Genomic DNA, 27,708 nt, shown 5'->3' on the forward strand with positions numbered 1-27,708 from the left:
AAAAAGTCAGATGTGTTCACCCCTTGAGTGGACACTAAGGTGGAGATGAGAGGGCAAGAGCAAGTCAGCACCTTGGCCTTTCCTCGTGGGAGGAGGAGCACTAGGATCCCTAGCCCACACTATCTAGCAATAGGCAGAAGCCTGCGGGCCCCAGGGCAGCCGCAGGTTGAAACAGGCTAGTGGCAGGGAGAATATCAGACCAAAACAGGCTTGTTGGGTGGGCAGGATAGTGAGGCTGCTGGAGAGAAAAGAAACAGCAAATAGCTCAGAAGAGTGTGGAGGAGATAGAGAATCACATACTCCTCTTCAAAAAGATTTCAGTGGAGCTCCAAGAGACAGAAAGGCAGGTGGGTCACAGACACTCAGAAGGGGAAAAAGAATATCCTTTCATAAGAAATAGAGGTGTTAAGAAGGTGGGTGGAGAGTTGCAGAAACATCATTTCCCTCCCTCCCATTTTCTCTAAGGGTGTTTGTCTCTGAGCTTTTCCTCTCACTTCTCCTCCCCACAGCAAACAGCCAAGCTGGAGAGAAGAGATTGTCTCCAAACTCAGCAGAGTGCATGGGCACAGGAGACTGATAGCAGCCAAGTAAACAGAGTTCACAACCGTGGTAGCCGCAGGAGCAAAGACTGCTCAGTGACAAGCATGAGCACTGTTCCACAGGTAAGGAAATGGGTCTGTCTTGCAATCTGCTGAGGGACCTTCGTTGCACACCTTTCTTTTCCTTACCCTTTCATAGCTACACTGCTTATTGCCTTGGGGGACTGAGGTAGTTGAGTTTTTGACAGTTTGTATCTAGAAGGGTCTTGTCCGGGTCTCAGAATTAATGATTTGGAATATGGTGTGATGATTTAGGGGTTCTTGCCCTTCCTGTTAGTCACCCTAATGGCCATTCTGAGAACTGTTTGAAGCACTGACCAACGAGTAATAATAATAATAGTAAAACTATTAGTAGTAGTAATAATGATAACAACAACAACAGTAAATAAAAATAATAATGACATCTTTTATTCTATCTCCATTTTTTTCAGCAAGGTATAATAAGAAAGTACTTACACTGAAATGTATAATTTTCCCCCCACAAATAGTTGTGGATAAGCAAGGCATAGTTTTCTGGAATGTGACATGGTGAGCCTAATTGCTTCCCATGTAGCGTGGTGTCCTTTTTCTGCTTTGATGTCTTATATAAATATCTAGCAAAGTCTTAATTGCATATTTACAGACAAATTGCACTGAACTGAACTGTTAGCTCAAGGTTGCTAAAAAAGTACAAAACATTCAAGGGCAACAGAGATAAGTGAAGTGTTTTATGTTACTAAATAATACAAACACTGTAATGTGTGTGTGTTTTTACATTGAGATCTGTTCAGTGTGACTGTGGCTGTAATGCAGTCACTTATATTTATCTTATCTGCATTTTTATAGTTGAAGAATTTGCAGAAATGTTTGTTTTGTATATTCCCAAATTTCTGTGTGATGAAGATCAAACCATAATAATGTGCTTAAATAATTTGCTGGCAAAAGATAAACTTAAGAAAAATAAGGTTTTTGTGATATTGGGGTATTAGTCTGAAAATATGCCATCCATGTGAGTAATGTGGTAAACATGATTTGGGTAACAGCCAAAGTCAATAATTCATGAATAATTACTGGCTGAAAAACAATACTGCTAACATTATCTGGTAAATAATTATGAAAAATAAGTTCAGCTCTCTCTCCCTTTGATCTATTTTTTAAAATTTATTTTATTTTCATGAAAGCTAGATGCTTCTTTTCTTGTAATGTCATTAAAAACTCTGAAAATGCAAGGTGAGAAAGAATTAGTTAGTGTCTTCAACCTCCCTCAGAATTCAGGAATAGCTCACAAACAGAAAGAAGGAGATGCTCAAGCAAAATCAAATTCTTTGGCTGATTGAGTTGTATCAAACAGTTTTTGATTTAGTGATAACAGTACTTAAGCTGTCCCAAGTCATGCTTGTGTTTGAGTTAGATGATACACCTAGTACATTAATTTAAAGTCATAAATTTTTATAATTTACAGCTATTAGAATTCATCTTTTAATGATTTTACAGCCATTTGTTCTCACTTAGCTATAGTGAAGCCATTTAAATTTGAGCATTTGCACATGCTTAAAAACCATGAAAGAACTGAAACTGTAATGGAAATTGCATTCATCTTTATGCTAATACTGATTATTCTTCTCACTCATAAGTGAGGCCTATAAGGAAAAACCCTGTCAGAGGTTGAATCTTTTTATCCTTTTCCGCTGGCTTGTTCAAACCATTCACTTGTATCTTTATTTGGAGCATGCTGGATGAAGCAGCCCGGTCTCAAAACATACAATAAAGTGCTGCTGCTTCCTGTAAGCTATGTAATGTTCCTGTATCCTGTGCCCTGGGAGTGTTGTATACCATCTCGGGATCCATCTAGTTACATCCACACCTCTGCCTTGGCCAAGAATAGCTGGCTTAGGAAGAGGTCTCTATTTTAGTGCCTGTGAACCACTTAATCCATTGTGACATAAAAGTGAAATTCATTCTAGATCAAGAATCTGACAGGGATTTTGCTCTGGTCAGTGTCTGTGTAAGAGCACTGAAAAAGCAGTATTTGTCAGCTGTTGTCATGAAAAAGACATAAAGGAGAACTAAATATGACTGCCCTCTTCTTTTTTCTCTGTCTATGTAGGTCCACAATTTCTCTCAAACCCCACCCCATTTACAGAGGCAAGGTTAGAAAGGTATTTATTATGGAAGATGAAGTGTTTCAAGAACAATTTTTATGCTTATGGTTCACATAATATGATTCACAGACCATAGTCCAGTTTCTATGTAGAGGTCCACAACCAGTTCCCACTTCCCTGACATTTCTTTTGTGCTGTTATTATTTGGGCATGCTGCTCTCAGCCAAGTACTTCTCTAGTTGTTTCACAATGGAGATTTGAGGGGGGCAGTGCTCTTTCTCTTAGAGATTTTTAAAAATCTGTTATTTGATGCATTTTGCATTTCAAACTAAACATCATGCATAGGCCTGAAATAGACTGACTGTTAACCAACAATTCATAAGAAATTGCACCAACAATCTTGAAATGCCAGTTTCTTGTTAGTATCTCCACAGTCATGCCATTTATGAGTCAAAAGGGAGAAACAGATGTCTTCTGATGACGTGAAACCAAATAATTGCAAAATTGTTATTATTTCATGGTAGGAGAAGGCCAGATTTTCCATGTGAAAAACAAGAAGTTTATTGCATCAGAGAAGTCAGGAGAATTGTGAATGTAAATCATTCACTCTTTCCTAAATGGTCAGAGAAGAAGGCTTGCATGTCAAAGAATAGTTTTTTGATTTCCTTTATCAGCTAAGCTAGTTTTCTTTCACCCAGTCCCCTGCCATACTATTGGGACACTTTCTCTCTTACTCTAGGAGTAAAACAAGTGTTTTGCTATGGGGACTTAGGAATTTGGAGTTCCTGCTTTGTAGTTTGTACATTGTACTTTGCCAGTATGATGATGTTCTGTATCTAGCATCTTCTAATGTCATTTGTACATACTTGCTCTCCATTTGGTTATTCTGTATCCTTCCTGAAAAAGTCAGGAGAATAGGATTTTAAAGGAGAAAAGCATTAGGCACTCAACTTTTGTTAGTAATTTCCAGGAGTCAAGAAAGCCTTTGAGAGGCTTTTATTCGAGATTGCATAAAATTCACGTTTGAAAGATTATAAAATTATGAGGTCTGTTTTTCTATTGTTTATTTTTGTTTTCCCTTCTATTAATGTTTTTGTGCAGAAGTTGTACATAGTATGTTAGTCCAGATGATTAAGAGCAGACTCATTAATTTCCTTAATGCTCCCTTAGGTGATGGGGCATGTACTGTGACATACTTAATTCCTGTAAGATTTTGCTCCATTTCTTGTGATTTTTGTCAAGATCCATGTTTCCTGGTTTTGTGGCAAAGAACATAGATACCAGTTTAGCTGCTGCATGTAAGGGAGTAGCCAAGGCAGAAGAGAGATGACAATCTGAAACCTGAGAGTCATGACACAACAGGCAAGAAGCAATGACTTAAAAAGCAAGGTGTGCTCCCCCCAGCATGAAGGGTGTAAGGTAGGCCTGGTGACAATGCCCAGGGACAACCAAGAGTGTAGATTTCCAGGCAAGTCCCTTGTGAGGAGGCAGTTCAGAGGGCAAACCTGCAGAATCAAGGCTGTAGGTGATGGTCAGGATCCAGATCGATGGGATGCCTGTCCAGAGAAAGGCATGGCTGCCATTGCAGCAAAGTTCTGATGGAGACAGCACAGGAGAGTGCAGACAGCCAAGTGAAGAAGTGGGCATGTGCACTAAGGTTGCTCCTTGCCTTTCCTCAAAGAGCTCTAAGGCCTGACAAGTTTTCTCAGATTTCTCTTATCAAAGAATCAAGATAGAACAGGGAGCTAAACTTGAACCTGTGGGGACAGTACAGGTCAGGCCAGGCCCTGACAGTGACATGTAGGACTCTCTCAACAACACTTCCATCAGCTTTCACAGTTGTGAGATTTTTCTCCTTGTTTGCTACAGCTGAGGTTTAACATTATCTTCTGGCTTTTTTCCCTCTTCTGCCTCCCTTTTCTCACTGTATACTCCTATTCAGTCATTTCACTTTTCTTTTTTTTTCAATTCTTTCCCTTTCATTATATATCACCAACATGCATTCCTGTGTCTGTTCTTTCATAAACTGTTGTTCTCCAGTCTTATGTACATCAAAGTATGCAGAAGGAGAGGAAATGTCATATTATCTAACTGTATCCAGGTAGATGTTAGGGGTGTATCTTAAGATAGTCATCTGGCTTCCTTTGCAGCCAACAGAGAAAAGGAAAAATAACTCTGGAGAATGCTTCAGTTCATCCTAAAACAGATACCTAAAACAAAAGGTGTATTCATTAGGTCCTTAGCCTGTTCCATGGACTGAAAATACACACCTAGATTATGAAAAAAACTAAATTTAAATGACATAAATCCTGTCTCTATATAAGATTTTCTCAGTGATTTACAGCTTACTCCAGTTTGTAGAATAGAACAAATATTTTCTCTCACTTGAATTGGACTAGAGGGCTTTGGATGCACTTTATTTCTTGAGGAGAGATCTGAAACTAGTGCTCAGATTGCCAGACTCTGGCAGAATAAAGAACCACCAGTCCTAGACATCCTATTATTAGCTTTATAGACTCAAAAATGCTTTGATATCTTCAGGGGGTATATGCAAGGTGGTTCCATAAACCAGAATAAACCATGGAGGGACAAATCTTCTCATAGCAAGCTGGATTTTCAATGAGTAATTCATAACACTGTGCAACAGTTATTGCTTGAAAAAACAGAGGAATTAAGAAAATGAGAAAGCCCATGGGAATACAGTCATGTAGATGACTTGGATGACTATTGGTGTTTTAGCACTAGTCCTGTGAACGATTTTCTATTAGGTTAGGTGGGAGATGGAGTATGTTATTAGTGCTAACCTTAATATGAATTTTTCTTTCTTGATTTTTTTCTGTCTCTTCAGACCTGTGACCAGGAGCTGAGAACAGGTGCAAAGAAAGAACGATGCCTTCAGGGGAAAAGCCTACTTCTATGTGCACTTCTTCTCAGTATTCTCCTTGGTTTTACATTGCTTATCACCTACCTCGTGATGACTTGTGCTCTAGGTATAATATAAGATATCCTTTTCCATTCTTCCTCATCCACCCCATTTTTAAGATCCCTTTCTCTCTTACCTGCCTCCACTGTGTTTTAAGCTTAACATCAGTATTAAGAACCAGACTTTCAGACTTTCCAGGAATCATAATACTTTTTGTCAAAAAGGTACATTTTTTTACCTCTTCCTTAAGTCACAGTGGGGAGAGATCCTCCACATCTGTCCTTCTCTGCCTGATATTTAATATGCCTGAGCCCAGTTTTGAGGCAGAAATGTATTATATTGTCTTGCACCTCATCAGTGTATTCTGCTCTATCTGTAGTCAAGAAACTGAGCTAGATCTGAGACTTGGAGCACCTCATTTGCCTTTCTATATCTGACAAGTCTAGTCCTGGTTTTCTAGCACAAATCAGTGCAGTCATAGAGTAAAAGCAAAAGTCAAGAGTTTCTTGCTAATGGAGAAGCTGTGAGTATAGACTACAAACATTAATTTGCCTTCCAAATTTGCTAAAGAACTATCTGCAGAATGGTCCATGTGAATATCTCAGCATATAGAAAACTCAGTACAGAAGGTACATTTATATTGGTGGATACAGACATTCCCTGCCCCAAAATAAGCACTGTTGAATCTTTACCTAGCTTTTTTCTTTAGTTTATGTTGTATGTTAGAGACTGCAGAGACCAAGGAAAATCTGTTTAGGTCTAGTCCATTTCTACTCTGCCTACCTTCTCCCATGTCAACTTTGAAACCACAGTATGGGAAGTCTTACCTTGATTTGCAGGTGGATTATTTCAGTAAATAATTGATCTGATCTGATGTTGATGTAAGATACTGGACTAAAATGACAATGTATACCCAGCAATTTGAATCAGTTTAGAAAAAGAAAATTATAGATCAAAGCAAGATATTCTAGAAATATTCTTGTCCTCTTTGACAAATGTCATGCTGAAAAATGTTTCCCATGCTTGAAAAACACATGTTTTAATCTTATCTCATTTCTTTCTTGGTGCTCTGTCCTTCTCTTGCATCATGTATTGACACCATCAGTTTCTTCTTATCATGTGGCCAAAATTGGCTGATTCAGAGGAAAGATATTGAGAAGGCAGAATAATCCAACCTGTGGCTGCCTAGATAGTACAAACAGAGGACAATCTTCCTGGGATGTGAAAGAGAGAACTCACTTCCTCCATATTCAGCAATACCTTACAAGGAATTCAACACTGCATGCAAAGGAGCTTGTACCAAAAATAAGTCTTTTGGGGTAAATGCCCCATAAAAGATTTTTGTTTGGAGTTGTTCTCACTCTCTACTGTCACTTCTCAGTTCTCTCTTATTTACTTCCTCTTCAGGATCCTGTGATGCTGAGTCAGATCCTGCTCTGTTGGCAAGACTTCTGAATTCTAGGAATGACACTGTAAACCCCTGTGAGAACTTCTACGAATATGCCTGTGGCAGATGGGAAGGCAAACAGTCAAGCAGAACCAGAGAAGAATCACTAAATGTATTTGATGTGTTGTTGGAAGAAAACCTGTTGATCCTGAAAAGGCTTTTAGGTAGGGTCAGATGATTGGTGTGTTACCTTCGGCATCTGCCTCGGTCAGATCTGACAATAGTAGTGACAATCATTCCTAACAGGGACTGAGTCCCTTCTCTTCGTTCTTCTATCATTACAGGTACAGATTTATTTTTTTGGCATGTCATGTTACAGTAGCTGCATTTTAAACATTTTAGTTCCTCTTGCCAAGTGTGACAGATGAAAGTCACACTTTAAATTCTGACAGCAACTCAAACCATTTTCCTGTTGCCTTGTCAAAGTAGGTCATTGCTGCTGTGCTAGTCTGAATGTGCACTCTGGTGATGTGTCCTGTCTCCATGGGGGACTGAAGCCTAGATATGCACTAACTTCCTGTTGTGCTCCTGTTTCTATGCAAAGAAACTCACATATTTGGTCTCAGGAAGAGTCATGGCACTAGAACCTCCCTTGCTTTGGGCCACTGTGGGAAATGTGGATGTTTTTGTTAAAATGTTCTGGATCAAAGTGCAGTATTTTCTTAAAACTCTTCTGTGCTCTACTGCTGTCCCAACTTCTTTTTTAGTTTTTTTTTTTTTTTTGTTTTTTTTTTTTTTTAAATTTTAAATCTACTTTTTTCCTCAGAAAGTCCACAGTTTGGGATAAGAGGTTCAGCCAAGGAGAAAGCAATACGATTTTATCGTTCCTGCATGGATACTGAACAAATAGAATCCCAAGGAGCTCAGCCATTGAAGGACCTCCTAAATCAGGTGAATGTGCTGTGTCCTCTCCCTCAGGAAGAGAATTCCTGCAGGGAGAAGGAAAGTGGGCAGGTGGGGTCATATAGTCCTACATGATGTAACTTTTGTAGAATCTGACCCTAGTCATGGTTCACAACACAACTTCCTAGTGATAAATCTTCTAGCTTTAAATGCTGTTTCAAGAACTGATTTTTTGACATCAGGAGCCTGAATCTCTCCTCATAACCTTATATATTACTGACAGATGGTAAAAAAACAAGTCTATAGAGAGAGATCATTTATCTCAGAAGTCTGGTTCAACAGGATCTGACTCACAGATTGGGGAGCATCTTGCAAATGGATGAAATTTTTGTGTCTAAAACCAGGTGATCATTCAGTAGTTAAGGCTTCCAGGAGAGCTTGTTTAAAGGAGAAAATCCTTCTCTTTCCATTCTGGGAGACTCCTCTTGATGCCAGGGAGGGCTGGACATCTTCCTTCCAGCAAAGAGCATTTATGCCCTGTGTCAAAGGAGGATGCAGACCCTTCCAGCAAAAAAAGGAATAGTGACTACAGGCCCACCTGTGAATCTGCTTGGCAAGGAGGTGGGACCAGTAATCACTGATCCTTGTTTGTCCTTCTGGATAGCTTTAGAAAAATGAGACCTATTTCCTGTCTCCTGCTTATCCAGCATTTTTTCTTGCACACCTTACTCTGTTGCTAATTACAATGAATTTTCCCTTTGTCATTTTGCAGCTCATTGCTTTGCTTAAGGGAAAGTGTCAGGTCATTTTAAAGCCAGTAGGGTATGTAGAATATTTCACAAGTATCCCTTGGTGCTTTTTGCTGTGTTGCTTCTCAGTTACCAGAATGACTGAGCTTATAGGTGTAAAAGAAAAAAAAAAATGTAAGCATGGATCCAACCAGATTTTCTCACTTGCAGCATTTCTGTTTTTCTCTAGGTTGGTGGATGGCATAACACAGGTGTAGGGGAAACAAAAGATTTTAATGAAACTCTTCAGATTCTCATGAGCAGATACAGCACCTTTCCATTTTTTAGAGTCCATGTGGGACCTACTCCTTTTGACCCCAAGACCAATATTATTCAGGTGAGTGTGCTGAAGAAAGAGCATTATCAAGGAAGCACTGTGAGTAAAGAGCCAGACCAAGGCTTGCTCAAGTTAAGCCTGTGTCCTTCTCTGAAGAACTGAGCAAACATTTTCCAAAATTAAAAGCAGGTTAATAGCATTTCAAATTCCATGATACAGAATGTACCAAAATATCCTTACATTTGCATTTCTGAAAATAGTCTGTTTTTTCTTTACTCCTTTTTGCAGATTGACCATCCTGAGTTTGATATTCCGCTTGAGAGTGAATTCAAAGAGAAAAATTATCTTGAGGTAACATATCAGAGGCTGAAGAAAGGTAAAAATAGCTATTTGATGCAGGGATCTCCTTGAATTGCCTCCTGGTTCAGAGTGGTCTGTTTCCATGGGTTACGGTCAGTGACCTCTGAAAATGCCTTAAGAAAGAATTCTTCTTGAAGCTCAGCTTTTCCAAAGGATAGATTGCAAAATGTCACCCATTTTACCTGCCAGGTTTAAAACTTCTAGTTTAAAATGTTATAATTATCATTTTCATTTTTGTTTGCTAAGTAGTCTGGACCTGGGCTTCCTTTTAGTTTTTGCCTTGAATGAATGTTTTCTAAAAAATGTTTTTGTCAAAAATAAAGCTTTATAACAAAATTTGTGTACTGCAGGGAGGGATAGCTAGAATTTTAAAACTTATTTTAAAGTGTTTGAACATACGTTGGGGGAAGTTCTTTGACCTTGGGGCATTGTAACAAAATGAACTTTGTCATTTCTGAACTTCATAAAAACTGAGTTATTTATCTGAGCCTTTCAGAAAAATCCTCAAAATAACTCCTGAGCTATCATAAGCATTGCTCCGAAACCTCATGAAGATAGAAACAAGAAGTTGACATTTTCTGTCCATTAAAATACTGGCTCATTATATCACTGAATTTCTCTCCTCTGACTCCAGAAATAGCAGGCCTACATCTCTAAAGTTATTCTAGTATTTTAAGTAATTGTGAGTTGTGAGAAGAAGAATCATTTGGGAATTCATTGTTCTTCACTGAGATTTGCTAATACATTGTTCTTCACTTTGCCAACTGTACATGAGCAGTTACGTAAGGGTGTTGCAGCAAGAAGAGACTTTTAGAGATGGGGCTGGTCAGCAGTATTTTGAAAGACTGAAGTTTATATGGTCAAGATGAATGGATGGATGGATGGATGGATGGATGGATGGATGGATGGATGGATGGAGTGACTAATTTTGGTCATGTATGTTCCACTGAGGATATCCTCTGTATTGCAGGTTCTCCGTGTGTATCTTTCGTATTTGAAGAAATTGGGAGTCCTACTTGGAAGGACAGAGGATGGTCCCCCTGACTCCTTTTCCTTGACCTTGTCCTTCATCTCTAACCTCCAGCGATTTGTCACTCCACTGCAGAAAAGACAGCAGAGGGGGATGCTGTTCTTTCACACTACCATTAGGGAGCTACAGGTACCCGTGCCTTAAAGCTTGAGCAGCACAGTTACGTGTGACATTCATGCCTTCACTCTGGAGATCCAGATCTTCAGATATGAGATGCTGTGTTTAAATGCCATCGTCTTGCAATTTACACTTGGAGCCTGTTGAGCTTTAAATAACCCAGTAACTTACAGTCTTTTATTGACAGAGTTTTTTCAGGCCCACAACTCTCTCCCCTCCCCAGTGCTAATTCTCTTTGAAAAAAATCAGTTCTCCTTTTCAAGATGCACATTATAAAAGCAATTTAACTTGTGGAAAGTATCTCTTAAGATTATTGGGAAGACTATCCTGGTTTCCCTATTATTTCTTGTAGCCAGTTTAGATTCATAGTTCAGCACGTAAGCTTTGTTTTGCTTGCAGGAAAAGGCACCTGCTATTGACTGGCTGGCTTGTCTCAAGGCTGTCTTCCATCCTGTGCCAATGAACCTCTCTCAGCCAATTGCAGTGCATGACATGGATTACTTAAGCAACATGTCACAGCTCATTGAGAAATGGCACAAGGGAAGGTAGGAGTCTATATCTATGGTCGCAGTTGTTCATGCCCCAAGAAATATTTTCTTCAAATACCATAAGTTTAATAGATTAGAGGCTGCTGTGTTAGAGGCTGATGAATCCAGTAGTCACAGCAAGGCTGCTGTGGCTTTATATCCACAGGTTTGACTGGTGGATATATATGGCTTAGCATATATTCCCAATAGATTTGCACATGCATGCACCATGTATGAACACACATATAAAATAATACATTTATGTGTGTCACACAGAGAGTGAACATAGTGTCTTGATGGACACCCATCCATCCACAGCACTCATAGCAACATGAGCACAGATTGATTCTATTCCTCAGCTCCAGCTGATCAGGATTGGTCTATACTATTGAAATATGTGTGTGCACACACATGATATGCCTAACTCCAATAGCTGGTCTTGGGTATTCAGTCTGTTAAGAAGCTGGCCAAGATCTCCTGGTGTCTAATTGGATATATCACATGAATATATGATCCCCTGAGTCTTGCAGCCCTACTTTGGTTCCTGATATTCTGGTGTCTTCCTGTTAGAAACACACCAATACTATCAGGTCTCTTCAGTAGCTCCTCCCAACCACTAGTATTCCCAATAGCCAGCTCTCAGACTGATGCTCTCTCCAGAGGCTAGCTGGATCCAAAGTCCCTCCAGTAGTCAACTATCAGACTTGTCATCTCTCCAGTGTTCAGTTCCATCTTCACACACAGTGAATAGAATGTTACTTAACCATGGTATTTAATAAGTTGAGAGGACAAATCCTGGTTACCATATGCAGGGCTCAGTCAGGCAGACATCCTGACAAGCACAAGTTTACACTCAATCATTCCCTCTTATCAGCTTTCCTCTCCATTTTCCCACATATATTCTCCCAATTCACTATGATCCTTCCCTTTCCCTGCCTTTGGTCCTTCCCATAAACATGCCATCATAAGTCTTACATAATTCTGCAGACCTCTCATAATATTCTGTATGTTCCACCTAGTCCTAAAAAGTATCCTTCTCCAACTTCCCATAAAGAATCCTGTGCCCCAGCAGGGAGTTACCCCTTAAGTCTCCACAGCGTTTTGGGGAGTTTCTGTATTTGACTCATGTCAATGATCCCTCCTCAATAGCCCCAGGTGTATTCTGTTCAGAGTTCCTTGTTGTCATTGTTCAGGTTCCTAGGATTTCTCTGCCTCAAGTTACTACTCTGACACTTGCCTCACTTTTGTGTTTATGGTTACCAGCCTTCAATCTTCTGTCTGCAGGGTCCTTCACATTTATATGATTGTTTGTCTGGTTGGGAATCTCTCCCCAGCCCTTGACAGTCAATTCCAAGATGCACGCCTGGAGCTGTATAAGATCCTTTATGGAAGAATGGGATCTAGAATGGTGAGTTAGCCTTTCATCAGTTTCTTCAGCCTCCCCAACAGCTGAACACTGTAGCTCATGCCTTCTGAATGTTCTTGTGACACCTTAAATGAATGCAGTTTCTTAGATCTGTGGAGAAAAACTACTCTCTCATGGTATTTAGTGCTTCTTTTTTCTCAAAAGAAAGGTGTGAGTAGATATGACCCTCAGAAGTTTAGAGAGCTGAGTGTACTGTATCATGGAGTAGGGAAAAATATGTAGATGGTCACCTTTCTTCTATGGCTTATTCTCTGCTAATATACAAATCTGCATCTTGAGGGAAAGTAAGTGGACTAAATCATAAGGAAATAAATATTTGACTATAAATGTTTATTGTGCTAGCTTAAATAGAACTACATTACTTCTCCACTGCTGTCAATTTTAGACAGTGCTACTGTCCACACATCTACGTATCATTTTACTGATTTCCTAGTCCTTTGTTCTCACTCTCATGTGTCTACTTCTTTGTTCCTATAGATCCCAGCTGAACGCTGGAGGAAGTGCTTGACTGATACCAGCTCTTTCTTTGAGCCAGTTCTAGGGAAGATGATTGTGCAAGAAATTTTCCCTGAGCAGACCAAGAAATTTGTAGGTATTCATCTCTTAACCCCTAAGCAGAATTCATCCTCCACTCTTTCTTTTTTTTTGACATGCCACCTTAAGACCACATCAAGGCAGCAAAACCATCTGTAGGTTTCCTACCTTTTGTTCCTCTGCTTATGCATGTCCCTTCCTTTTTTGGGAATATGTCAGAACAGACATTAGTGTAATTTTAGAATAATCACTGCTAAATGCCAGCTGTTATCTTTGTCTCAACTGTTAGAAAAGTCATATGTGCAGCACCAATAGCTATGACAGCCCTACAAATGCATGCAATCTCTGTGTACTCCCTGGAATAACAGTGTTAACGGTATTCATCACCAATGAGACATAGCTCAGTAAGATTTTCAATTGCAAAGAGACTAAGCAATCATATGAAAACATTCTGAGTGGATCCTTGGTGAAAAGAACACTTGCCTGCAGTGTGGAAAAGATTCCTGGTTTTTTCATGCTGTGATGGTCAAAGTTCCTTTTTTTTTTTTTTTTTTTTTTGAGGAAAGATAGTGTAGCACCTGTTTAACAGAGTTTGAAGTCTATAAGGTGGCAAGAGTAAATAACACAGAGAAAAGCTAATCAGAAAACCAAGACTACATGTAGGGAAGCATACATTTTAATGAATAAAGCATAATTTTGAGAAGGGTTGACTCAGATTGCCATAATTTTGGAAAGGGAGACCCCAGCAAGAAATACTTGTGGATACTGAATTTTTATTTTGCTGAAGTGGGGGACAATTATTCAATATTGAATGAGAAGGAATTGTCTCCCTCTTAGTTACTGTGAGAGGCCAGATGAAAAGGTGTGTGGGAGAGAATGGTGAGGAAAAACTGGAAGCCAGATAGCTTAAGGTTAAATCACTGTAGAAAATGAAATCTTCTCTTTCATCACACACAAAAAAATGGAATTTTCCCCCAGTTACTCTGTGGTTGAATTGCTAGAACATGGGAAGATGATAACTAAGAGTGAGCAATATTTTAGTGCAGTTGTGACCATGCCTTCTTTTCTCCATGGCAGGCTGAGCAGATGTTCTCTGTAATCCAAGATGCCCTCTGTGACCGCCTGGATCAGGTGGAGTGGATGGATGAACAGACTCGGCGAAATGCTAAAGCCTTGGTGCGTGCAGAAGGCAGAAATTACGGAGGCCTTCCTTTTCCTGAAGCTTCTGGAGAAGGAATGGAAGAGACCTACACCTTTATGCATTCCTACCTGCTTCTACAGGCACACAGTCTTAAATAGATGTCTTATTCATACTAAAACTTGAAGGTGGTTTTATGAGTGCCAGCATTCATGGGTACATACCCTGATGGGTAGGCATAGAGCGGCTCAGTTTTTATCTGTCCACGAATACTCTGAATTAACTTTTTTGGAAATACAGTTCAATTCTATACATCTAGTAAAGTTAAAAGCTAAAAAGCTGAATGGCAGAAGATAATACAAATAAAAAGATTAGAACAACATTAGGCCTCAGGTTGTAGAGTTGAGAAAACAGAGCAGCAGGACAAGATGTTTTCCTGAAACAGAGTAGCTGTCCTTTTGAAGGGCTGACTCACAGATCATGCTTACACTGGTTAGAAATAGCCTTTAAAAGGACTTGCCGAATGTAAAGCCTCAGAAATGGATCAAGTTTCTTTATGATTCTTTGTTTGTTTATTATTATTTTAGGTATCCAGACTACAAGTGGAGATTGGTTATCCAGCTCACATGCTCCAGACTGACAAAGTGAACCTGGAATACCAGAATGTGAGCTATATAATGTAAACATGCCTGCCTCATTATTGGCAGTTTACCTGTATCAACTGCTGTCTTGTCTGCTTACAAAAGAGGCTATGACCTCTGGAGCACATTTCCTACAGTTCACTTATTGGGAACATATGGGACCACAGAACCTTTATCTGTTGCTTCTATATTGTTGCTTATACTGTCTCCTATTTAGAATGGCTGGCCTGATAAAAGTAATTTATACCTGTACATATTCTGTTTGGCTTTCAGATAACATTCCTGTCATATCTTAAATTGAAGGTTTTTAGAAATGGGAGGGAAAAAACCTACAAGTATCCCATTGGTTTCTCTTTTGATGAACCTTTTTTTGATCCATGGGACTTTTCTTTTTCTCATTTTTTCTTTTTCTCAATTGTTCAATTCATTCTTCGCTTATGCCCTATGACAGTCACCTTCCCTGTCTCTTCCCTCAGCTGGAGATAAATGAAGACACTTTTTTCCTCAATGTGGTGGCTTGCTTGAAAGTACAGAGGGAAAATTCCTACCTGAAGCTCCTTCAGCATAACCCACAGAAAAGGTAAGTCAGATAGTGATCTGAAAAATATAACCAAATCACATGCTTGTGAACCAGCTGAGGTTGGAAGAGACCTGTGGAGATCACCTAGTTCAATCCTCCTGCTCAAAGCAGGATTAATTAGAGCAGGTCACTCAGAACTATGGTAGCTGTATATCTGTATCTCTCTTTTACTGTGGAAGAGGAGGAAGGGCAGGTGGGAGCCAGTGGGCAGAACTGGATTCAGTAGCTCTGAAAGTGGTTTCACCACTTCACAATGTTGCTGCAAGTCTGCATCACTGCATCCTGCTTTAGAGAAACCTTGAATCTGGCAGGCTGAGCCTTAGCAATGCTACCAAAGTACCCACCATTGTGAAGAGAGCACAGACCCCTGAAAAATACCCACTTTTTTTTGACCATGCACCCTTAATTAAGGGGAGTAGCTGATTCTCCTGGACTTCTTAACCAAGCCAACAGCAAGGCACTGTGATGACAGGAATGCTGGTGGAGCCACCTCAAAGGCAGGACATAGGATGCTTCAGAAGGAAGGCAGCATTGACAGATGGGCTTAGGGCCTTACAGCTCCTGCAGAGTATTCTATGCACTACTTGACAGGGAAATTGTGAAGGAGAATGTCTATGAAAACTAAGCTGTTAGTTCTGACCATCTGTAAACAACTGAAGATTTATTTCAGACACCTGTAACTCAAGAGAATTTGAGTTTCATCATTTGCTGATGCTGTGTGAACAGCTGAGCTATTTTTGCAAGCTCAGTGAAGGATCAAAGTGTGAGATAAGGAATTAATACATTCTCTAATTTCTCTTTTTATTTTGCTTCTAGCTGGCATGTGCACCCCTGGAGTGTGCATTCTTACTATTCAATAAGGCACCACATGGTGGTCTTTCCAGCTGGAATGTTCCGCAGTCCTTTTTTCCACATGGAGTTTCCCAGGTATGGAGGGGCTTCAGAGGTGCAAGGTGAATGTATTCCCTGGGCTGCACCATACTTCCGGGAGCAACCTTAGCAGGTGGTCTGTCCTTAATTTATTTTTCTCACTGCATCCCAGAAAGACACAGGAAAGGGGGGAAGCCCAGCTTTTTCTAAGCCAGATGGATACTGCTTGATGCATTCTGAGAGAGAGTGATCATTGACTCTGCTGAAGCAAAATCAGAATCGAGGTGAACCTGAACTAACACAAAGATATTACTCCAGAGCTAAGGGGCAGAAGTCATGTGTAGGTTAACTGCAAAGAAGACATTCCACCTTTGTCTCTTATTTTCTAAATTCCAAGGATTCCTCAAATCTAAGCCAGAAAAAATAGGAGCCTCACATAGCAACTTCTTGTCAGAAGTCTTTTTCAAATGTATCACAGTTCTTTTCTTTTTAAGAAACCATTTCTACTAAGCAGATAGATTTTTAACTCTGAGTCTTCCCCTGCAATAACAACACTTCTCTAGACCATACTCCTCTGGTTCTGTTCTTTCATCATATGGAACAGATCTCTTAAGCAATATTTTTTTCTGATAATAAAAGCACTCCAAACAGTTGACTGTAAACGTATAATTCTATGTTCTTTTTGCATATAATGGAGATATACTTGTCCTAATACCATTGTACTGAAAAATAAGCTCACATTGTGGCAAGAGGCTGAAGTTCAAAAGAAACATGTTTCAGTTAAAACTAATTATTTTCTCAATTATGATCTTCTAGTGCTTGCAGTATTTAATTAATTTATTATAGTATGAAAAAAAGGATATTCTCAAAAGAATAGTAGAAAATAATTTTTTTCCCCGTAGTATGGGCTATCACTTTATTCTTTCTCCATGAAAAAGTGTCTATGCCTTCTTATTCCTTTTGTATTCAGTGTTAGTAAAGCACATTTTTCTCACTGTCACCTCAGCTGAGTACACTGATAAGTAACACTTGATCAGCTTTTGATGAGTTGGTACAATAGCATTTTCTCAGATGATGCTCCTGAGTTTAAACTCTACTGGGAAAAGCCAATTCAGGTGACTGTCAGGATAATTTTTAAAATAAGATCTCAGCAAAGCAATACAATTGTTATAGAATCATAAAAAGGTTTGGGTTGGAAGGAATCTTTAAAGATTCTCTAGTTCCACCCTCCTGCCGGGGGTAGGGACACCTTCTACCAGACCAGGTTGCTCAGAGCTCCATCCAGCCTGGCCCTGAACACTTTCAAGGGTGGGGCATCCACAGCTTCTCTGGGTAAAATTTATAAATTGTCAGCTGTAGAGCTCCTACTGAGTTCCCAGTGATGGAATAATGATCTAGTATGAAAATGTCATGCTTCAGCAGTGTTATTCAGTGCATGGGAAGAAAGAATGAGCCCATAATTTCATATAATGAAAATGCATTTTGAGTGTTCTCTTCCTTGTGGGAATATCTGTAAATTCATTGCATAGAACCATAGAAATTCCATTTGAAAATAACTACTGGAGGTTTATAGGGCAACCTCTTGCTTGTAGCAAGATTGCTAGTGCTAGACCAGAGTAATTGCAGTCAAAACATCATGATTTTAATTTGCATTGCCAATTTTATGTATCCCTTCTCAACAAAAATTGTAAGATTGCTTCTCCAAACATCCTGCTTTTGTATAGTTACCATTGTAGTTGTTGTTTGTGCAGCAGTTCAGACAGCAGAGGTTCAATCAGGATATATATCAACATCAGCAATACCTGTCATTACAGGTAACAAAGGCAGAATCTCATTCACAGATTCTTCATTGCTATGATGGCTTATTAGCAACAAATACTTTAAAGTAAGCCCATAGTAGAACTTTAAGCATAGGTAGGATAATTTGCACTTGTATTTGCACTTTTACATGCCCGAGTAACAATACAGAGAAGGTGTTTCTGTGTAGTTCCAGAGTAGAATTCTGCTGTGGAGCACATGGTTGTGCTCAGTGGCTATACAGAATGCTCATTTGCCCCCTTTTTCTTTCCAAAAGCACTCTTTTCATCTTTATTTTTCAGTGCTGTGAATTTTGGAGCCATTGGAGTCTTCATGGCACATGAAATTCTTCACGCATTCTATGGTTATGGTGGGTACTGTCTGTAGTGTCTTCATTTACTCTTCTAGGTCCCACTGGTACTTCCCCTTAGAGGATCTGAAATCCTAGTCCTTCCATCAATATATGCATATGTTATTAAGGTAGATGAACTTAAAGGAAACACATTTCAGTCCATGCTGGCTACTAGGAATAATCAGTGATTGGTATGAGGAAGACAGGTGAATAAATAGCTTTACTTCTAGGACTTTTTTCCCCCACAGTGTTGCCTGAGGGCTGTCCTGCATGCAACAGGAATGCACTACAAAGCTCTATAGACTGCTTGGTTGAGCAGTATGAAAGCTACAGCTTTAATGTCAATGGTACCTTCACACTGTTGGAGAATACAGCTGACACTGGAGGGCTCGCCGTCGCTTACCAGGTATTATGATTTACTTCTGCAATCTCACAGTCTCATGATGTAACACACAAGATTGCCCTGCTGCTCCTCTCTCCCACGTCCTGCCCCAGTTCCAGATTTCTTGCACACCTGTGCCAGTGGAGCATGAGCCCAGCATATCCTCTGTTAGTCCAGAGAGAGGTTCCTCACAAAGCTTTGCTCATAGCCTCAATATGTCCATGTAAGACAATTTCTCCCCTTCACCACCTTTACTTACTGCTTATATAATGCATAAAATAGCATGCTATTGTATATATGCTTATGTTATACTTGAGGAAGTAAACTGAGGCATGAAACAGAATGTTGTGTGATGGTGAAATGACTCCATAACAATGTTTTCCGCAGTACTTTAGGGAGAAATTTTTGTTTCCTCATGCAGTACTTCACTTTAACTGCTGAGGGTGGTGTGAGATCCTTAGGTGTAAAATGGTGCTTGTTACATTCTTTCATTAAGAACACTGGGAGGCAGAAAGTCTTTAATTTATAGTCAAATATTTGTGATTTTTTTGTGAAAATAATTTTCATGCTTTCATAACATAATTATCGCATCATATGACAATGTGTGTATTAGTATCTGTGTAGTAGCATCTGAAATGGTAAGGAAAGTAATTATGTTGTATTCTCCCACTTTAGATTTATTTAGGGCATGGCCAGCAGCAGAGAGCCACAGAATGAGGAGATACAAACTTGCTAATTTATTAAATATATATTAGATTGATAGATTTCATTGACAGAAGACATGAGCTTGTGATACTGTCTAAAGAAGATTTATAATTATCTATTTTATCTCTCCACAGGCCTATAAGAATTGGCTGAAAAAGCACAAAGAAGAGGATTTACCTAAGATTGGACTTTCACACGATCAACTTTTCTACCTCAGTTTTGCTCATGTAATGAATTCTAGTCATGTGTCTTTTTCACTCTCCATTTCTTCCACACCCTTACAGTTTGTCTTTCTCAATATTCAATCACTTTCCCCCTTCTTCACAGAACTGAGAATGATCAAAGATTCTCTGAGATCCAGAATCTTATTTAGAAGCTAAAAATCGTATTTACAGCTGTTATGGATCTCAAAGTTAACAAAAGACCTGTCTGCAAATATATTTTTATAAAGCACTGAAATCCACCAAAATTAAGTCATAGTGTCAGGGAAAGCAGGCTTCACTGTCAGCTTCTGAGTACTTTTTTGCTGTTGTGAGCAATCTTACACATGGAAAGTGAAATCTAACTGTAAAAGTAATATATCTGTCCCTCCCTTCCTTCATTCACTTCTCTGTCATGGTGCATAGCTGGGTTTCACATCACTGATTGGCCGATAGTGAAAAAAGTGTTTCAAATGTTACTTAGAGACAAAGAACTAGAAGTACATGCACCCATAGTTCCCTGTTTCTGTGGGAAGCTCCATTAAATTGCACAGCTATGCATAGCTGTGCGGCCAAGTTCCTCGTGATGATGGCTGGATTTCTGTGCTCAAAAAATCACATCCTTATAAGTCATGCAATTGTGCAAAGCGAGAGGTTTTGTGTGTTTATTAAGTCAGAGGAGTGCATGAAAGAAACAGCTTATTGGGCCTTGCTGGCAAGATTTGCATTTTAGAGGCTAAATGACAGCTGCTGCATCATTTGTTGATAAAGAAGGACCTGAAATCATGAGAATGAAGACTTGAATTGCCACTTTAACAGCAGTAAAGTCATATCATTCTCCCTAAGTCTCTAGATTAGTAATTGGATTTTGTGTAAATGCTCTCCTTTGTTGGTGAGCACTTGTTGATTTCACTTAACAAGCTGAATCCAGGCACTGAGACATCTTTATCACTTTTTTAGATAGAGTCCAAGGTTGCATGAGCCTAGTCAGGGTGGCCTAAATTTTCTGTGTTCTGGACTATGCAGTATAGAAAAAGATGACTTGTCAGAGAGTGAAATGACGACAGAGAAGTTTAAGGAAAGAGAAAGCAATTTGAAGAAAATCTGACTATTGTTATCAGCCATGTATGCACATTTCCTTGTTTTCTCCAGCATCCTCTGACATGTGCAGAGGCATGAGGAGCCCTAAGTCTTGTTCACATGAGGACTTCCAGGCAAACTGACTTTTCTATTTTGTTTCCCTTCAGGCAATGTGTGGACACCAGGATCCAGAGAAGCTCCAGTCTTCCCTGAACACAGATCCACATAGTCCCTTGCCACTTCGTGTCTCTGGGCCTGTCAGCAATAGCCAGGACTTTTCCAATAGCTTCCAATGTCCCAGTGGATCCCCAATGAACCCAGAAAACAAATGCCGCATCTGGTAATGGGCATGGAAGAGCAGGAAGAGAGATGTGATCCCAGGGAGAGGAAGGCCTGACACGTGAAAATATGACCATCTTCTCAGAGCCTCTAGGGTGACATGGTGCTCTGAGCCACTCCTTTGCCTTCCTTTTCTTGTTATCCTTTGCTCAGCATTTGATGGCAGGGAAATTCTTAAACTGATCTCATGAGGAGGGGATCTCCTCCAAGGCTCTCAGTGCTCTGTCCCAGATGTGTGAAAAGCCCCAGGGCAGCAAGGTGACTGGCCAGTTTCTGGTAGGCAACACTTGTGAGGAATTGTGAACAGAAAGACTGTTACATTATTAGTCCTTCTATTCACTGCATTTACCTGTCTGCTCCAGCAGCCTCACAGTCCTCTAGAAAGGGCAAGTCCATCAACTGGAGCTGGAAGACTTGTTAATATCTCACAAGAGCTCTTGGGGAAATCCTGTGGGTCACTGTGCAAACCACATATAACTCACAAGAGAGGGAAGAATCCTCTCCTCTTCTTTTGCTAATAAATAGAGACAGGTGCTAGGAAAGACTCAGTGGTTACAACTTGTAGGCTGAAAGGTAAGTGACTTAATAATGAAGTTTACTAGAGGCCTTCTCTGCTCTGTTTTTGTTTCATCAGCAAAACTCAGACATAAGAGGAAAGATAAAAGCTCCCCCATTAATGGGAGGGTAACTGGGGAGCTGAGAACAGATTCTCTTTCTTTTCAAACAATATCCTCTTTTTCTTAAGTGTCTAGTGTTGAGGATATGGTAGAGGATGCAGTATGGGAGAGTCACAAAGGTTTCTAGAAGTTTCTGAAGGTTGAACAACTGGAATTCCAAGAGCTTCTCTGCATCCTGAACCTGGTTCTCTCCCTACATTTGTAAATATTTACCATCCAAGCAGAGACATAGAGATGTTGCAGGATTTTACTTTCTACTTGAAACTGAATTTTAGGTATTCATTTGCTTTAGAGCAAAAGCAGAGTAAGAAACAACACGATTTGGGGTAGCAGAAGTGCCTAAAGTACATTCTTAAGAGCAATGTAATAATTACATTTATTTCAGGGTCTCATAATTTAAAAAATTATACCAATATTCTAAAATTTACTGATGTTAATAAGTATACAAAATACTTAATGACTTTTGCATACTCTTCAAACTGTTCTTGTTTATGGGAACATTTTTATTTTACTTATTATATTGGCTGCCTGGGGATTGTTTGTGGAATAGATGATGGCAAGTTGGAAACATCCCTTATCAATGTAAGCATTTTAAAACTAACTGTGTTAATCCTTTTCAAGTACTGACAAATACAGCAAAATGTTTCCCAGGAACGGACTGTTCAGAGATTTTATTTTCATTAACTAACCAAAATAGTAATAAAGTGTTTGCTTCTGAAAAAAAATTACTTTGATTGCAAACGCTTTATCATCAGGCCTGTATTTTTTTTCTGTATTTGTACTGTTCACAACTTGTCTGGTGCTCTTAGCTGAACTTCGCAAGTAATAAATAGGAGTACCTCAAAATAGTTTGATTTATTTACCATCATAAAAATAATAAAATTAGGGTCATACTTATCATTACCATTTAAACAGTGTATACTCTTCCTTCCCTTCACTCATTCAATTATTTTCTCCTAGCAGCCTGTCCAGACAGGCTTTTTTTTTAAGATTCTAATAGCAAATAACATTGCATAACACTAAGTGTATAATATAGACATTATTTCAGTGTTCTGAGACTATTTGGCTTCTGTTTTTATTGTTTTAAAAAAAAGCAAAAGGAACAGACAATATGCACATTGAGGAGTCTAACTTTTCTTGGATCTATCTTGTTAAGTGTATGGGTAGGTACAGTTCCCTGGAATATGCTTTATTTTTTCTTGTTCTTTCAATATATGTAGAATTTAATAATATTCTGTTTAAAAGACAGGGTCGCTGGTGAAATTGGTGAGTTGAATTAATTCTTATTATTAGTTACGATGGTATTACACAAAGAACATATGGGAAGTGCAAGAAGGGAAGGCTGGATTAGAACAACATTACTGAGAATTTATTGTGTTCCTCAAGAAGAAAGGAAAACACTTTCAGTATGTGCACAGGGTCCTTGCCCTCATCTTCAGACGTGGTTGGTGAAGAAAAGCTGTATTCTCCAGTAGGTGATCATGAAACACATGTAGATGTTCACATTGTTGTCATTCATGGTCACAGAAATTATTGCAAGTTCTAGGTCATGCACCAAAAAAACCCCAAAAAACAATCCTGAGGAGAAGAGCCAGATCCAAGAGCAGATCCTTCACAGCTGAATTGCTCAGTGTCTCTGAGCCCTCATGCTCCACCATATCGATCACCTCCATTCCTTCCCCTGTTGATGAGGCCACAAATGACTCCTCCATTTCCTGCCAGCCTGTAAATGAGGGAAAAAGGGAACAACATAAGCTTTATTCTTGCTCACTTATTTCATACTTGAAGCCTTTTTACCTCTGCGTCCCTCTATTTTATTCTCCCTGCTTTCTAAACTGTCAAATTCTTTTCACCTTCACTGTATGTCAATTTTCTCCTTCATCCCAAGCAGATTTTCATTTGTACTTCTTTCTGCTCTCTGCTTCTCTTGTACTTTTCTTGTTTCTGTGATTCTGATTTTGAAATATTTTCTTTTAGCGATCGCTTTTTCCTTACTCCGCTTTGCATCTCATGTTTTTCTCCTTTCCTGTATTTTCCATTACAAAAGTTACCCCAGATACATTCTTTTCTCTTTTCATGGCCATGACTATAGCAGTAATAGGGTGTAATAGCCCTTAAAAGCATTGACTGGAGCCTTTATCTGAACCCCATGGATTCGAGAGCTGCATTTAAGCTCTGGTTTGAGTCTCAGATCTCTATTTGTGGTCTGCTGCAAATATACTTATCTCCAGCTCTGTCTCTATCACAGCTGTGCCTGGACCCTGCTATTGTGGATGCTGACCTGCAAATTGACCTCCTGGTTTGACCTTGAATGTGTCTTGTCACTACAGACCTGCTTGGTAGTCATGGGACTGTGTCTGACTCTATTTTCTTTCATTATTTGGCCCTGGTCTCCAGGTGTGTCCTGGACCTTTCCTTTCAGATCTCTGTAGGGTGTGAGGGGACAGCTGAGACAGGAGGCTGCAGTCAGGGCTGTGGGTGATCTACGAGGCCATAACATCTATGACTGGCCTGAACTTGTGTGTCACTCATGTCCTCTGGCCCCTGTAAGAGTGGGGTTGGGCCATCACTGGACTGTGTCCAACTCTGGTCTCCATCACTAGGTTTAGTCCTCACACTGACTGGCATTCCTCCTTGAGCCTGGACTTGTCTCAACATCACAGACCTCCCTGATGAGCTCTTCTCTGACCCTGACTGCCATCCCCAGGACTGCCTGCTGTGGCCTGTGCCACTGTCTGCCTTGTTACCCCGCTCCTTTGAAGGGTCCCTGTTCCTTAGGGATCATCTGACCTCCACTTCCCCTTGATATATATTTTGTTGTTCCTCCTCTGATTTTCTTTTTACAAAAAGAAATTTCTTTTTCTTCTGTGTCCACACCTAATCTCATTCCCTGCCCTTAGCTGCTCTCCAAGCCCCTTATTTCTCATCCTCCCTCTTCAGCCCATCCTCTCACCTGCTGTTGGACTGCTTTCCTCCTCCTGTTCATTCTCGGCAGTGCGAATCATGCTCTGACTTTTCACTGGTACTGAGCAGTAAGTGGCTGGGACCAAACTCATCAGATAGATGGCAAATCCCAGGAAAATTATCAAGGTTGCATTAACACCCATCCTATTTTGCTGTCTAGCACAAGACACTTTTGCTCCTCACTGCTTTTCAGGTATTGGAGTGTAGACATAACTACCACCAGGGTCTTGTTGGGGCACATTGTGACATCACAACACCATCTGACATACAAAGGTGTTGCATGTTGTTAGGCAGGAACACTGGGGACCTTCACCCTATGTAGCTAAGAAGATCCCAAAGGAAAGAGTGTGAAAGCTTTTGGGAATAATTGAAAAAAAGTATGTCTCTGCTGAAAGGTAAAAAAGAGAATGAAGGGGGTAGGATCATAACTACCTAATGTGAAAAAAATCACACTTAATCCTGAATACTTCTGCATCTGAGAGCTAACTGAAGAAGTCGTCTTCTATAAAACTGGTAGAAGTGGAGTGGGAAATGTAATGAATTTCCCACTTCAGTGCTTAAGCTATTATGAGTAATTTGTGCTGTTTGGCTGAAACAGCCTTAGTAAATAGATTTTTTTTTTAATCCAGTCAAATGACAAGCATTTATTTCAAATGACCTCTAGATGGTGATCTAACAACATCAATGTAGAAACAATTCATCTTGCAAAGCACCTATTTTAAGGAGAAAAAGACCCATCTCATGTCTTATTAACCCTTGCCATTGACTTTGACAGACCAAATTGCCCACTCTAATTAAATCTCTGTCCAGACTGCATTTTAGAACTCTGGTAATGAATTTTCACCATGTGGCATAGAAGACAATTTTCTAGTTATTTTCAAACTTACATTTAAACCAAACTATTATTTGCTGTATCAAATTTCTTTCACATTCCTGAAATTTACATACAGATTTATGATAATATTCCTTGGATTTTACTTTCATTTTGTTTGGTTTTGTGTTGATTTTCATTTGTGTTGGTTTTGTTTGCAGGGTTTTTTTTTGTAGTCTTGGGGGGTGGCTGTCATTTCCTGTTTGTGGGTTTTTTGTCCCTTTTCTACTATTAGCAATGGTCCTTTCATTCAAGCTCTTCACATTTGTTTTCTAGATACCCAAAAGTCAAGTTGAGGAATTAGCTCATTAAATCAATATAACACTTTTCCTGAGCTTGTGATGGTTACTAAAGACTTAAGCATATGCAAGGATATATATATATATATATATATATATATATATATATATATATATATATATATATATATATATATATATATTCTGCTTTATAGCTATTGAGATATCTACACCAGGTCTTAGGTCAACTTCAGCTTGCTGTTGACATTCAGTGATCTCTTTTCCTGCTTATCTTGAAAAGATTTTACATTCAGTACAGAAAATGCTAATTAGAAATATATTTCAGGAGGTTAGAAGATCAATTTTGCATAAATCGAGTGGAATTGTTGAATGTTATATTCAATAAATAAATAATGTGTTTGGCTGTAAAATAAATTTCCACTCTAGTGGCTCTTACTGAATGGTGTAATAATATACAGTACAATACACTCGATGTCAGGAGGTATATACTCCAACACAGGAGAAGGACAGAAGTTTCAACAGATCTGCATCAGAAAGGGTAAGAGGACAGTGGAATTTTCAGTCCTGCAGAGCAATTAGTAAAGCAACTTCAAGGGGCTGTTCCCTACATCTCTGCATCTAAAGTAATCTGTACCCAAATCAGCATAAAATTGTATTTCAAAGGTGTTATGCATTCCTCACGGGGAGTGTGGGATACTTTCAAGTCCTCACCTGCACCTCTGAAATTCTTTATTTCACTGAAGTAGGTGAGTAAATAGATGCTAGATGTGAAAACTCTTACTATGACTGAGGTCATGATGACATATTCCTTCTGGCATAAGCTCACACTCCTGTCTCAGCGAGGGTTCCTGCCACTGGATGCTTGCTCCTACATCTTTTCCTTTGCTGACACTAGTGCTGGTGTGGCTCAGTTAATGGGGTATATTAGGTGACAAAAACATTATAAACACGGGTTTTATTTGGTCACTTTACTATTGGGTGAGTTTTCGATGCAGTTAACTGTGCAGTCACACAAATACTACTCTGCAGTGAGCCAGCAGAAACAAAGGATTGGGGTGGGACAGAGGAAGGCTGGACTGCCCTTTACTGAGTGACAGACACTCCAAATTCAAAAGAAGCCATGGCCTTGAAAAGAAACAGTGACTAGCAATCCTTGCTGAGTACAGAGAGTTCTGACTCCTGTTTTGCTTTGTTTGTGGTTATATATGTTTTCTAGCAGAGTATATATAATTAAAATAGAAAAAGGGTGAAATGCAAAATGAGAAGATTGAAGCTTTGAAAATAAAGATTTAAGCTTTCAAAAAAATATATATTTAAGCACTACTCTTTAAACACCATTCTATCTCTGAAGAGTTCTAAAAATCAAACTGCAAAAACCTTTTAAAAAAGAAAAATAAATATGGAGAACCAGACTGTCTACCTAATGTTTTTTTTCTCAGTGCAGCTGATAGTAATAGAATATTTATCTGACCATCTCAGACCTTGTATACGTATTTCTCTGGCTGTTCTCTATTTTACATGTGTGAATGGAAGTATGTGTGAAAATTTCAATTTGTTTGCTTTTTGCACAATAGAGAAAAAAAGGTTGAAAGAATTAAATTAATAATTACTTCCCCCTCTCCCCCCACTTAATCTCTGTTCCCAGAATTAAATCACCCTTTGCCAGCATTGCCACCCCATTGATTGTACTAAACTTTTAACTTCTATACTTAATAAACTGTTTGTTTTAAATGTTATTGGATATTGGACCTAAGTTGGACATATTTAAAACTCTTTTTTTCACTTTGGCCCTCCTGGCCTGCGCATTAGTAGGCTAACCTTACTTCTGAAGAGGAATGACACCCATTCAAAAACCTCACTTCACATGGGCTGGTCCTTCCCTGGAATCCTCATGGTCCTT

The 27,708-nt window shown here is 39.3% G+C and overlaps 1 protein-coding gene across 11 annotated transcripts; it reads left to right on the top strand.

Annotated features, from left to right (window-relative positions):
* The first annotated feature begins 11 nt into the window (after nucleotides 1-11).
* Nucleotides 12-22,367, top strand: KEL (Kell metallo-endopeptidase (Kell blood group)). Of its 11 annotated transcripts, none has more exons than XM_085592238.1 (19): nucleotides 12-413; nucleotides 510-662; nucleotides 5,529-5,670; nucleotides 7,011-7,214; nucleotides 7,817-7,941; nucleotides 8,872-9,018; nucleotides 9,247-9,309; nucleotides 10,289-10,477; nucleotides 10,865-11,010; nucleotides 12,256-12,400; nucleotides 12,896-13,006; nucleotides 14,030-14,128; nucleotides 14,678-14,769; nucleotides 15,183-15,311; nucleotides 16,128-16,238; nucleotides 18,281-18,348; nucleotides 18,579-18,736; nucleotides 19,552-19,644; nucleotides 20,865-22,367. In XM_085592238.1, exons 2-19 carry the CDS (start codon nucleotides 645-647, stop codon nucleotides 21,039-21,041), a joined length of 2,217 nt encoding a protein of 738 aa, XP_085448364.1. In that variant the 5' UTR covers nucleotides 12-413; nucleotides 510-644; the 3' UTR covers nucleotides 21,042-22,367. The 11 variants fall into 11 exon arrangements, with proteins under 11 accessions (XP_085448364.1, XP_085448411.1, XP_085448367.1 ...); XM_085592285.1 differs by lacking the exon at nucleotides 5,529-5,670 and adding an exon at nucleotides 7,297-7,334; XM_085592241.1 differs by having other exon boundaries at nucleotides 12-347.
* Nucleotides 22,368-27,708: the final 5,341 nt, after the last annotated feature.

Source organism: Lonchura striata, chromosome 1 (assembly GCF_050655825.1).
Source record: "Lonchura striata isolate lonStrDom1 chromosome 1, ASM5065582v1, whole genome shotgun sequence".
Lineage (NCBI taxonomy): Eukaryota > Metazoa > Chordata > Aves > Passeriformes > Estrildidae > Lonchura > Lonchura striata.